The 14,005-nt window shown below is 42.8% G+C and overlaps 1 protein-coding gene across 1 annotated transcript in view; it reads left to right on the top strand.

The window, feature by feature from the left end:
* Nucleotides 1–13,563, top strand: part of SLC4A8 (solute carrier family 4 member 8) — a 70,676-nt gene extending 57,113 nt beyond the window's left edge. Inside the window, exons 20-25 of the mRNA XM_080811643.1 lie at nt 240–308; nt 2,033–2,206; nt 4,966–5,103; nt 8,483–8,574; nt 10,803–10,898; nt 12,273–13,563. Of these exons, the coding sequence (XP_080667769.1) occupies nt 240–308; nt 2,033–2,206; nt 4,966–5,103; nt 8,483–8,574; nt 10,803–10,898; nt 12,273–12,285 (582 nt within the window). The 3' untranslated portion in view covers nt 12,286–13,563. The remainder of the gene's footprint in view (nt 1–239; nt 309–2,032; nt 2,207–4,965; nt 5,104–8,482; nt 8,575–10,802; nt 10,899–12,272) is intronic.
* Nucleotides 13,564–14,005: the final 442 nt, after the last annotated feature.

Genomic DNA, 14,005 nt, shown 5'->3' on the forward strand with positions numbered 1-14,005 from the left:
GAGGCCTGTGATTTAACTAGGACCAGATTACTCTTATGTGTAGTCATTTCATCTCAGAATGAAAGGATATTTGATCATTGTCAGCTTCTGATTTTGCTTCTCCTTCTAAATCATGCCAGAGGCAGCCGGAGCTAATGAGGTGTTTATGCCGTGGTTGGGGGACTCCGTTTCCTTCTTGGAGATTTACAAGTTTATGATAGCTAATTTAATTTCTGGTCTTTCTGTCCTTTTGTCCTCAGTTTATCCCGATGCCAGTACTCTATGGAGTCTTCCTCTACATGGGAGTTTCCTCCCTACAAGGAATTCAGGTATTGCACGGTTCGGCCTGGGCAACGACTTTGCACCACGAGCTCATCCATCCTGACCAGAGAGGGAGTGCTCCCCCAGGGGTGCATGAACCTGTTCTCGTGGGAACCCCTTTCCTAGGCTTGCCGCTTAAAGCTATTTGAGGATTTAAATGTTGGATTTAAATGTTGCCTCTGTCACATACCAACCTTAGGGAAATTACCTGTGTTTCTCTGAGACTCAGTTTCCATTTTTGTCTAGTAGAGACAGTAGATCACCTACTGTCTGCTCATGTTTCTTTCGGCATTGGGCAAGTCATTTGAACAGTCAAGCTGGCATGAGAGGACAGAGACTTTTGGGATGGCCTGGCTTGATGTCAAGGTACCAGACCTTCATTAGCTATGTAACAGACAGATAACAGGCTTCCACACATGGATCACACTAGTCGCGCCAGGCTACGGTGTGAGTGAGGCAGACGACACTGGCTGTAGTGGGGGCTGCTCCAGGTCAGCGGGTACTACTTCCTGTCGTGCTCTGCCTTTGCCCATCTGTCAACTCATTCCTCTGAGTCCTTTGAACACAGAAAATCAGGAGCATGCCACAGATCATGTGGGCACCCCAGATGAATATCCTGGGGTCACTCTAACCCACTGAGTTTTAATGTGACCTTGGGCAGGTATTGAATCCCTCTGGGTCTCTGGTTTCCTTTTTATTTATTTTTAATTAATTAGTTAATTAATATTTTATTTATTTCAGAGAGAGAGGGAATGAGAGAGAGAAAGCACAAGCAGGGGGGCAGAGGCAGAGGGAGAGGGAGAAGCAGACTTCCTGCTGAGCAGGAATCCTGGCTCAGGGGTTTGATCCCAGGACCCTGGGATCATGACCTGAGCCTAAAGCAGACAGTTAACTGACTGAGCCACCCAGGTTGCCCCTGTTTTCCTTTTTATAATATAAGGATGGTCATATGTTCTATATCCAGAATGTTATGAAGTTTTATCTTTTTACTATAAATAATCAATGGAAAGCTCCAAACTCTTCAAAGAACAAGTAAGAGATAAGGTTTTGATAATAAGCAGAAAGGTGGAACTGGCTTATTTTGTTCTCAACAATCCCCGAGAAAGATCTCTCAGGAGTCAGTGTGAGAGAGAAGAAAGAAATTTGAACCTAGAATTAGAAAAGATGGATTTAGGGGCACCTGGCTGGCTCAGTGGCTAGAACATGTGACTCTTGGTCTTGGGGTTATGAATTCAAGCACCATGTTGGATATAGAGATTACTTAAAAAAAAAATCTTTAAAAAAAAGAAAAGAAAAGAGGGGCACCTGGGTGGCTCAATCAGTTAAGTGGCTGTTTTCAGCTCAGGTCATGATCCTGGGGTCCTGGGATCCAGCCCCACAGCAGAACTCCCTGCTCGGTGGGGAACCTGCTTCTCTTTCTCCCTCTGCCTGTTTCTCCCCCTGCACGTGCTCAATCTCTCTGTCTCTCTCCCTCAAATAAAGAAACAAATCTTTAAAAAAAGAAAAGAAAAGAAAAGAAAGATGGGTTTAAATGTTGCCTCCGTCATGTAACAAACTTAGAGAAATTACCTATGTTTCTCTAAGACTCAATTTCCATTTTTGTCCAGTGGAGACAGTAGGTAACTTACTGCCTGCTCATCAGAGCAGGTGATGTAAGAGACATGAATGGGCCTCACAAGGCTTCTGACCCAGAGAAACCTCCTGAAAATAAATGCCAGTTCCCTCCTTCCAGTTCTTTGATCGTCTGAAGCTCTTCGGGATGCCTGCAAAGCACCAGCCGGACTTCATCTACCTTCGGCACGTGCCCCTGCGCAAGGTGCACCTCTTCACCCTCATCCAGCTCACCTGCCTCGTCCTGCTCTGGGTCATCAAGGCATCTCCAGCTGCCATTGTCTTTCCGATGATGGTGAGTTTCCAGCATTATGGTTGATTTTTAAAAAGCGCGATGAAATGTACAAACAGAAAGTTTATCATCTTAACCATTTTGTAAGGGTACACTTTATGTTGTGGTACAACTCTTGCTACCATACATTTCCAGATCTATTTTACCTTGCAAAACGGAAACTCTGTACATTAAACAATGACTCCCCACTGCTCCTCCCCTAGCCCCTGGCAAGCATGAATTTGACTACTCCAGGTGCCTCATGAGAGTGGAACCATGAAGTATTTGTGTTTTTGTATCTGGCTTGCTTTACTTATTAGCATAATGTCTCCAAGGGGCTCATCTATGTTGTAACATGTGTCAGAATGTCCTTATGAAAGGCTGAATAATATTCCTGTGTGTGTTTATATATATATATATACACACACGTACCACCTTTTGGTTATCTGTACATTCTCTTGTACACACTTGGATTGCTCCCACTTTTTGGCTATTGTGAATAATGCTGCCATAAACATGAATTGTACAAATAATTGTGTTCCACTTTCAGTTCTTTGTGGTATATACCTAAAAGTGGATTGCTGGATCATATGGTTATTCCATTTTTAATTTTTTGAGGAACGGCTGCACGATTTTATAAGTACATGGGGTTCCGATTGGTCCACATCTTTGCCAACACTTATTTTCTGCTCTGGGCCTTTTAGTTTTGTTTGTTGTTTTCTGGCGATCAGCCATCCTAAAGCGTGTGAAGCTTGTGGTTTCAATTTGCATCTCCCTACTGACTAGTGAGCTTGAGCCCCTTTTCATGTGCTTATTGACTGTATATCTTAAGACCTGTCTGTTCAAGCCCTTGCCCATTCTTTAATCAGTTTGTTTGTTTTTGGTTGTTGGTGTTGAGTTTCACGAGTTCTCTATCATTCTGGATATTAACCCCTTATCAGTGGCGAGTCTTCTGGTGGCTTTTGCAGGAGCAGCTTTATTTGCGGACCTTGAGGTGTGGGTACACGTGTGAGGCAGCTTGGCCTCTTTACTTTCAAGTCTATCCGTCTATCCTTTCTCTTCTCTGTGTCTCATGACTCTGACACGGAGAGCATTCTTCATGTTTGCAATAATTTGCATGTTACTTCAGAGCAACAGAGATCCGGTTTAGAATTCATTTTGGTCAGAAGTGCTTGGAGTGGTGGAAATGCACTGTTTTCAGCTGCTGGGAGAGGGGACAAAGTTGGCCCAGCACTGAGAAGTGACTGGGACATCCTCACCTCCTCTTGAACTGAAGCAGAGACTTTGGAAAAGGGACTAGGGAAGCTCAGCTGTGTGTGGTACTACAGATGACAAGCTGCTTCCTGCCACTAGGGTGAGGATGAAATTCCTGCCACCTGACATCCTCCCAGTCTCATCTTCTCCTCCTGTTACCTTCTCCTCCCTGGCTCACCCTGGGTCGTGAGGCTGCGGAGCATTCTGTGGGCTCTTTGAAAGTGACCCAAAGGGTGGACTTCTAGGGAGAAAAGGCAGTGAGGTTAATGTTTGGTGCTTATTTCAGGACTTTTTGGGAGAATATTCAAGGGTGAGGAAAACGGGGGTCGGGGGGGCCTCTTCTCCCCTCTTCTCTTACACATGTACCTCCTGATAGATCTCTCAGTTTTGTCAGAGTTCATGTAGATTTCTGCATTTGGGTGTTATATTCAGGGGTTGACTGTTTGGCTAAATTAACAGCAAATGCCTGACAACCCCTTGGAAGGGACACTATTATTTTGGATTTATTGAGAGAGTAGTTTTGGACATGAAGGAGAAACGTGGTTGAACATAAGCCTGATTTGCCTCATTGCTGTCCAGCCATCAGACGTAGCCACTGAATACTAGTCACTCCAAGCTGGTCATTCTGGGCTATTATTAATTCCCCTTTGGCAAAAATGGCCTTTTATGGGAAAAAAAGTGGAGCAGCAGCTGAGGCATCCTATCCTATGTACAGATGAGGAAATTAGCTGTCAGATTTTAGGCAAGTTACTTTCTCTCCCTGGGCCTCAGTTTTGTCAATTACAAAAAGAGTGTCAGGCCAGTCCAGGGGGCAGAACCAGAAAACACTAGCGATTCATGATGCAGGCATATAGCAAGGATTTTGTGGGGAAATGTAAAGGCGAAAGATTAGGGGGAATTCTGATGATCCTTCAAAGTCCTTCCTGCCATGATGAGGCGTGCTTGGGCTGGGCGTGCCTGGTCTTGCCATAGCTGGGCTCTGGCAAAAACATTCTCCCCCAGGACTACCCTGCAGCCCTTCCTGCTGGTCCCACCACAGGGAAAGGCAACTCTGGGCCTTCTGAGGATGAGCGGTGTCTCTTTTCTTTTCTTTTCTTTTAAGATTTTATTGACTTATTTGACAGGCAGAGATCACAAGTAGGCAGAGAGGCAGGCAGAGAGAGAGAAGAGGGGAAGCAGGCCCCCTGCTGAGCAGAGAGCCCAATGTGGGGCTCGATCCCAGGACCCCGGGATCATGACATGAGCCGAAGGCAGAGGCTTTAACCCACTGAGCCACCCAGGCGCCCCACGGTGTCTCTTTTCAATGAAGGAATTAAATCGGTTGCTCTCCAAGTTGTAGGGCTGTTATGATGATAGTCACATAAAATGCTATACAGAAAGCCCTCTCCTTAGTATCTGATACAAAGAAGGCACTCCATAATAGGCGACTATTATGATTACTATGCATTTGCTTTTCCTTGAAATGTCCTAGTGTTTAACTCCAGGAAGGAAATGAATTCCTTTAATTCCCTTTCTTTATTTTTCTTCAGGTATTGGCGTTGGTCTTTGTCAGGAAAGTCATGGATCTCTGTTTCTCTAAACGAGAGCTGAGCTGGTTAGATGATCTCATGCCTGAAAGTAAAAAGAAGAAATTGGATGATGCCAAAAAGAAGGCCAAGGAGGAAGAGGTCATGGTTCTTGCACCAAATGTACACTTCGGGCAGCCTCAAGTTAATAGAACATAGGAAGGGCCACAGGAGAAGTCAGCATGTCAGGAATCCCAAGGGTTATATTCAGGAGTTGGGAAGATTACTCCAAAGGTGTTCTTAGCTGAGAATGGATGAAGGATTCTTGTCCCTATCTGTCTTTTATTTTTGGTTCCAATAATCAGGTTTTTTTTTCCCTTTGTTTATCTACAGTCTACTTAGAATATGAACATAGAGTCTGCTCTTATTATCAGATCTCATGGTTCGTGTTCTCCCAAAGGGCCTAATTTGACAACCATACAAAACCTATCATTTGTTATGTACCTAATTGCAGATGGTGTCGAGGTTGGCACCATGCAAAGATAACTTGCACAGGACTTTCTGTCCTTCCTCATTTCCCTCAGCACTTGGCATCTGCTGTCCGCACAATGGACGCTCAATCAATGGTCTATGCGTGCCAAGAATGGATGTGTAACAAAATGAAAATACCAGACCAAGAAATGAATGAGCCGGAAAGTGTTTCCAAATACAGTTAGTGCCTGAAATAGTGTCCTTTGAAATATATTTTAAATGACATTTTCCCTTAATATCTTGAATTTTTAAAAATCTTGTATTATTTTTTCCCAGCTCTATTGACATAAAATTGACCTATATAACACTGTGTATGACATAATGATTCGCTATATGTATATATTGTGAAATGATCACAATAAGGTTCGTTAACACATTCATCACCTCACATAGTCACATTTTTTTTTGTGATGAGAATTTTAAAAATTACTCTCTCAGCAACTTTCAAATACACAATACAGCATTGTTAACTATAGTCATCATGCTGAACATTACGTCCCAGAATTTATTTATCTTATAACTGAAAGTTTGTATCCTTTGACTACCTTCACCCATTTCCCCCTCCCCAGGAACAACCAATCTGTTCTCTTGATTCTAGAACTTCAGATGTTTCTTAGGTTCCACAAATAAGTGAGATCATATAGTGTTTATCTTTCTCAGTCTGATTTATTTCTCTTAGCTTAATGTCTTCAAGTTTCATTCATGTTGTTGCAAATGGCAAGATTTCCTTCTTTTTTATGGCCACATGATATTCAATTCAATTCAATTCAATTGTATATATATAAACACACAATATATATTACCTTTTCTTTGTCCATTCATCCCCTGATGGACTCTTAGGTTGTTTCTGTGTCTTGGCTATGGTAACTAATGCTGCAGTGAGCACGGGGGTGTGGAGATCCTTTGAGATGGTAATTTCATTTCCTTTGGATATATGCCCAGTATAGTGCAATGGCTGGATCATACGGTAGTTCTGTTTTTTAACTTTTTGAGGCCTCCATGTTGTTTTCCAGAGTGGCTGCACCAATTTGCATTCCCACCAATAGTACAACAGGGTTCCCCTTTCTCTGCATTCTTGCCAGCACTTACCTCTTCTCTTTTTGGTAATAGCCACTCTGATAGGTGTGGGATGTTATCTCATTGTGGTTTTGATTTAAATTTCACTGGTTATTAGTGATGTTGAACATGTTTTCATGTACCTTCCAGCCATTTGTATATCTTCTTTGGAAAAATGGCTGTTTTAAAATTGGATGATGATGATGATTGCTATTGAGTTATATGGATCCCTTATATATTTTGGATATTAACTACTTACCAGAGATGTGGTTTACAGATATTTCCTCCCATTCCATAGTTTCCCTTTTCATTTTGTTGCTCATTTCTTTTGCTGTGCAGAAGCTTTTTAGTTTGATACCGTCCCATTTGTTTATTTTTGCTTTTGTTGCTTGTGGTTTTGGTATCATATCCACAAAATCATCGCCAAGAACAATGTCAAAGGACTTTGTCCCTATATTTTCTTCTAAGAGTTTTAGTGTTTCAGGTTTTACATTCACGTCTGATAACATTTCGAGGTGATTTTTGTGAATGGTGTCAGATGGAGTTCCGGCTTCATTCTTTTGCTCGCGAATATCCGGTTTTCCCAGCAACATTTATTGAAGAGACTAACCTTTCTCCACTGAATATTCTTGGCTCCCTTGTCAAATATCAGTTAACCATATATGCTTGGGCATATTTCTGGGTTTCTAAGTCTTGTCACATGTGTCTTTTTTCTATTATTAAATGAGCTTTAACAATTATAAGCACAAAAGCATTGGAGGAAAACTTTAAATAGAAGATTGATAGAAATCACTACATAAAATGTGAAGTTTTCAAGTGTCCAAAAACTCTATAAACAAAATTTAAAAATCATATGTACATATGTGCATGTGTGTGAACGCACACAGAAGCATACCTCATTTTATTGTGCTTCCCTTTATTGTACTTCATAAATATTATGTTCTTTACAAAGTGAAGATTTGTGGCAACCCTGTGTCAAGTGAATCTGTCAGCACCATTTTCCTAGCAGCACTGGCTTTCTTTGTGTCTCTGTGTCATCCTTTGGCAACTCTGGCAATATTTCAAGCTTTTTCATTATTGTTATAGTGATTTGTGATTAGAGTTTATGATTCATTGAAAGCTCAGGTGATAGCATTTTCTAGCAATAAGGCATGTTTTAATTAAGGCATGTACATTGTTTTTAAACCTAATGTTCTTTTAGACACTAAACAGACTAGAGTATAGCATAAACAGAACTTTGATATGCACTGGGAAGCCAAAATATTCATTTGACTTGCTTTATTGTGATAGTCTGGAATCAAACCTGTAATGTCTCCAAGGTATGCCTGTACGTACGTACATACATACATACATACATACATACATTTACTGATTTATATAAAATTTTAGGTAGTGATATGTTTGAAGAAGAACACAAGGAGTGAGGGGGTTACTTTATTTAGGGTGATCCAGAGATGACTGGAAGGAGACATCTCATCCGAAATCTGGATAAAGTGAGGGCAAGTCATGAGACCCACTGAGCCACCCAGGCACCCTGGTTGATATGTTTCTTAAATCTCTTCAGGGTTCCCTTTGTATCTTTTTTTTTTCTTTTTGTTGAAGAAACTAAGTCTGTGACCTGTAGGATTTTCCACCATTTAGGTTTTATTGTGTCCCTTGGTGTCATTTAACAACATGTTCTTCTGTCCTCTATATTTCTAGTAAATTGGTAGTTGGCTCTAGAGGTTTATTCAGATTCATTTTCTTTCTTTTTAAAAAAAATACTATTCCATAGATACAAAGATCTGGTTGTCTCTTTTTTGGCGATGAGCCAAATCTATGCAAGAACATAAGTGCACTCTTTCAAAATAAGTGTGAGAAGAATTAGGTAGAAATTGTGAGGAGAGAAATATGGGTGGTGTAGACTCACTGTTTTACATGGTCTAACATAGAATAATGTCTTCTTCTCTTGCAGGAGGCTGAGAAAATGTTAGAAATGGGGGGAGACAAGTTCCCCTTGGAGAGCAGGAAGTTACTAAGTAGTCCTGGAAAGAACAGCAGCTTCAGGTAAAAAAAAAACCTCCCTGCACACCAGGGAGATTACTGTTTCAGTTATTCTGTAAACATGTGGCATTGTGGTGGGGGGTGGTCACAAACACAGCTGCTGGCATGAAGAGCTAACATTCAGCCTTCTGGCTCCAATCTGGGAAAACACCTTTACCTTTCATGGTTTCCTGAGCACCTGCTATGAGCCAGGCACCGCACCAGGTGCCAGGAATCACAAGAATGGAGGTAAAGCAGCCTATGTACTGAGTGCCTTCTCCGTGCGAGGAAGGTGTTGGAAGCTTGATTTAAGCAGTCTCCTTTAATGTTTACAATAACTCTCTGATACAAGTCTCATTATCCATGTTTGTACAATGAGGAAACTGAGGCTTGGAGGGTTTTAGGTAATTTGCCCAAGGTCACAACGCTGCTAAGTAGGAAGTTTAAGAGTCAGGCTTGTCTTTGTATTCTTCAGGTCAGCGCTCCCTCTCCTTTCTCTGCCATTCTCCAGAGATGACTAAGATATGGCCTTTGTTTCCAGAGGGTCCTCAGTGTGGGGACGTGGAATTTGCATGCTTGGGCCAGACTTTGGGGAAGGGACGAGGCAGCCCCTCCAGTTTGATTCATGGCATCTGGGGTCCTAGGAGCCAAGGGTTCCCCAAATTCCTTACTTCTGCCACTGATGATGGCCGCCTTCTCCAGCGAAGTTACTGCTCACCACAGATCACAGGATGCTGAATTGGTCCATCTGTGGCTTCAGTCCCGGCATTTTGTTTCCACTGTGGAAGAAGTACCCATAAGCTGAAAGAAGCCCAGAGGCTGAGAGTGGGGAGAAAAGGAAGAGAGAGGGGGTCTGGATCATCTAGATCCTGGATAATTATTGCCGAATCATTGAATCAATAGTGGTTTATACTGAGGGGGAAATGAAGGACATCTTTGGTATTTAAAAAAATTAGATTTATTTATTTTGATAAATAAAAATATATACTTAAGGTGCACAATGTTATGTTTTGAATATAGGTACACATTGTGAGATGATGGTTACAGTCAAACTAATACCATATTCGTTACCTCCTATAGCTACTGTTCTTTTTTTGTGTGGTGAGAACACTTGAGATCTACTTTCTTAGCAGACTCAAAGTGTACAATACATTACTGTTAGCTGTGGTCATGCTGTCTATACATCTTGAGAACTTATTCATCTTACAACTACAAGTTTGTAACCTTTGATCCACATCTCCCCTTTTCCCCCACCCCCCAGCCTCTGTTCCTATGAGTTTGACTTTTTGTGTGTGACTGACCCCAAAGAAATGGAATCTTTGGACCTTAATAAGCTGTCTACAAGTTGTCAAGGAAAGTAGCCGCAGACTTTGAATTCTCTGGCAGCAAAGTAGGAGCAATGTTCCCTTTCTACTGGGATGCTGCCTCCTTTTCCGGCCTTTTAAAATGAGACTGTCTGGCTGGTAGAAAATTTCCCAGTCCTCTGGGGTGCTAGGAGACCAACCAAGGACTGGATTCAAGGCCTTGACTCTCCACTTACTAACCTTTGACCTTGGTGATCACTTAGCTCTGGGAGCCTTGGGTTCTGCGCTTTCAAAATGAGGATGGTGAGGGGCACCTGGGTGGCTCAGTGGGTTAAAGCCTCTGCCTTCAGCTCAGGTCATGATCTCAGGGTCCTGGGATCGAGCCCTGTATTGGGCTCTCTGCTCAGCGGGGAGCCTGCTTCCCCCTCTCTCTCTGCCTACTTGTGATCTCTGTCTGTCAAATAAATAAATAAAATCTTTAAAAAAAAAATGAGGATGTGAATAACCTCTGATTTGGTAGCTAAGATAATAGATTGTAAGCATTCTTTGTAAACTACAAATGGAAACCATTTGGCCATGTAAGTGAGAAAACATATGAAGAATTCTTATGAGCACCATGCCTGGCACATGGTGAGCCTTGCTGGGGAACACTTAGTAGGTGGTAGCTCCCTAAGCTGTCACCAGCACCCACAGAGGGGCCTTTGAAGGGGCACATTTGTGGGGGCAGAGCTGCCCGCACTTGGCACCCCGGCCCCATCCTCAGCTGCCCCTCATGGGCCACCTTGCCTCGCTACACTCCAAACACCTGGCTCCTGGCACTGCCGAGAGCTGTCAGCTGAGGTCCCTCAGACTGACTCTCTCCCATCCGGTAGCCTGGTGATCGTTACAGATGGAGATGTGTCTTATATTTGTATGTCCTCCATTTACTGTCCTGAGCATTGATTTCAGATGTGACCCCTCTGAGATTAATATATCTGATGAGATGCCGAAAACCACGGTCTGGAAAGCTCTCAGTATGAACTCTGGCAATACAAAGGAAAAGAGGTAAAAAAGACTATAATTGCTGATTTTTATTTATTTCTGGCTTTTAAAAGTAGCAATCATGTTGACAGTGAAATATATCGTAGTTGCAAAATTGAATTGTCTAAAAAATATCACTTCCGGGACTGCTGCTAACCCCATGAGACTTGCTAGAAGCCTAAGAAAAGGAAAACAGGTTTTCTAACTATTTGAACAGATGTGCTGTCTGGAACTGCCCATTTACACAGCCCCAAAGTCAGGATGGGATTATCTGGGGAATGTAAATTTGCTTTATCTATTTAGTCACCTTAATCCTCTTTCTAAAATTCCCATTTCAGGGGCGCCTGGGTGGCTCAGTCGGTTAAAGCTAACCTTCCAACTCAAGATTTCAGCTCAGGTCATGAACTCAGGGTGGTGAGGTCAGCTCCGCACAGCCCGGAGAACCTGTTTAGGATTCTCTCTCTCCCTCTCCCTCTGCCTGTCCCCCAGCTCGTGCATGTACTCTTTCTTTCAAAAAAAAAAAAAAAAAAGAAAGAAAGAAAGAAAGAAAAGAAAAAAAACACAACCATTTCAAAATCTCCCTGGTTACTGGAACTGTGCAAACTGGAAAATGGCTAAAATGTACAGAGAGTGTCAATAGTATTGATACAGACATTTAACTCGTTCCATAATGAGAATTATTGTGAAGAAAAGGTTTTGAAATATTATCACAGTTTTCTTATTTGAGAAACAAAATTCTGTATATCATTTGCCAATAGATAGATCAATTTTCATCAGGTTATTGAAGAAAATGGAAGGACTTGAGGCATCTTTGCCTTCACGGAGGTAGGCTATGCACCCAAATTACTTGAATAATTTAGTCCAAACACCACTTTAATTTAAGAAGTCAGAAAACTAAAAGCAAAATCTTAGGTCTATACTAAAGGCAACTTTTCTAGTTAAGGAAAAAAAAAGCAGTAGGCTAGGAATTAGGGTACTTGGTCTAGCCATTCATTCCTTGTATAGACTGGCAGGCCATTGTTTCTTGGACTCAGTTTATTCAGCATTAAAATGGGGATAATAATGACTGACTGCCTCACTCCTTCTGAGGAGGAGCTGAAGTACTTTGAAAAGTCACCAGTGGGTGGTAGTGGTAGGCTGTTTCTTCATCGAATGGGTTAAAATAAATCTGTGCTGAATGTGAGTGAAATATAGAATCTTGTTTCCTTCAGAGGAAAATCCAGGCAGCTGTCGAAATGTATAACGCACGTGGTTATTTTTAGTCGAGAACTAGTCTACTTGTAAATGAACTTAAAATATAGCCAGATCCAAATTGTGGTGACATCTTCAAAGTATTGTGTTAAAAGCAGGAATGAATCATGTGTTCCCTTTTTGTCTAATTGTAACACTTTTATTCAGTCTCTTCAACTAAAAGTCTTTGCTGGGAAGGAAGATTTGGGCTGTGAGGTGCCTCAGGGAAGTTCTGGTTACAAAGAAGATGGTGAGTCTCTCGGAGAAGAAGCAAGACCAAATCTGGCCCTGTCCGCCATCACGTCAAAGCCATGCTGAAGCATTCAGTTATCCGTGCTGTGCGTTGGAGGGCAGCCAGCCATCCCCATACCAGCAGCCCATCACCAGATGTGAACGGGGAAGCAGAAGACCACCTCCTGCTGGTACTTCTCTTCTCCCTTTCTCTTTCTCTTCAGAACTGCCACCCGTGAAGACCCAGCTTCCCATCTTCCAGACATTTTCTCTGAAACTCTCTGCTGGCCTGCAGAGCCATATGGATCCACCTTGCCCCTGAGGATTCCTTCGATGAGCTCCCTCTTCCTGAAGGATGGGGCTGGGGAATCAGAGGAGAGCAGAGAGAAAAGGGAAGGCTCTCCAGTCCCGTAGAGTCCGCAGGCTCTGAGGCAGTCCTGGGCCTTCGTTTGATGCCTCCTCTGGGGGAGGCTGGTCAGCCCCAGAGGCTGTCGGGGATGTCCGCCACTAGGAGGGTCAGTGACCTGGGCATCGGCAGGGCCCACCACCACGGCCAGAAGATGCCTCTGCCCCAGACATGTCGCTTCCTAGCATCAGCCTGCATAACTCGGCAAGAACCGTGGGTGATGACAGGGCCACGAGGGACACTGGAGTTGTTTAGCTCAGGAGAAACTCGGGGGAAGATCAGTAATGATAAGTGAGGACAAGTAGCTTCTCTTGGTTTCATTGAGGATGGACTAAGAGAATGAGCTTCAGTTGTTCCAGAAGGAGTTGGTTTAGACACCAGGAAGGGCTTCCTAGCCTGAAGATTTGTCCTAGTGTCTGCTTTTTAGACATCTGAGAAAGGTTCGATAATAGTTGTTTGTGAGTGGAAAGGGAGATACGGTGTTTTTATTGGACATGTTGTGGAAACATCCATATTTTGCTGCTGTCTCTTAAGGATACATTCTGATTCCACTCCAGGAGAGATCCAAATGCTTACGTAATGTCTCCTTAGCTGCCTTAGTAGCGAACCATCCTCAACTCAATGGACCCAAACCACCTTCAACCAGGTGGTTTCTTCATCATTGTGAATTTCTTTTGGTTGACAAGTGTTTTGGCTCTCAGATGTAAAAAGCCACACTGGGAAATGAACCGTAAGTGGTGAAATTAATTTTGGTATTTAGTTGAAAACTATATTTATAGTTTTTTCTCTTCTCTAACGTGATGAATATCAAGGGTTTGGTCTCCAGTGCGTCTAGGTCTTCCTTTCTTTTGTGCGCAGAACGTGGCAAGTCTGTGTCGGTACCCAGGGAATTCGATCACATCAGTTTTCCATCCTGGAAAATCTTTGTACAGAGGTATGTTCCTACGGGTTGCTCTCCTTTTGTAGGTGAAGAGTTGGTGACAAAACTTTGTGGAATTTTGCATTCCTTCGACTCTTAAAATACATCAGTGTAGTCTAGTCTTACTCTGAAGTCCTTTGAAATTGAAGGAATCCTGCATTTCTTTAACATCGCCCCATCCCCCAGAACCTCACCTATTTCAATACGCAGACGATTGTCAGACTACTGAACAGCTGGCACAGGATGGACGCCAACCACTCAGAACGGATGCCGGCTGTAAACAGGCAGGTATGCGCGGCACAGCCACTGCCTGTGGGCTGGTCGCCATGCTGCTTTCAAACGTTA

The sequence above is a fragment of the Martes martes genome (assembly GCF_963455335.1).
Source record: "Martes martes genome assembly, chromosome: 8".
NCBI classification, from domain to species: Eukaryota; Metazoa; Chordata; class Mammalia; order Carnivora; family Mustelidae; genus Martes; species Martes martes.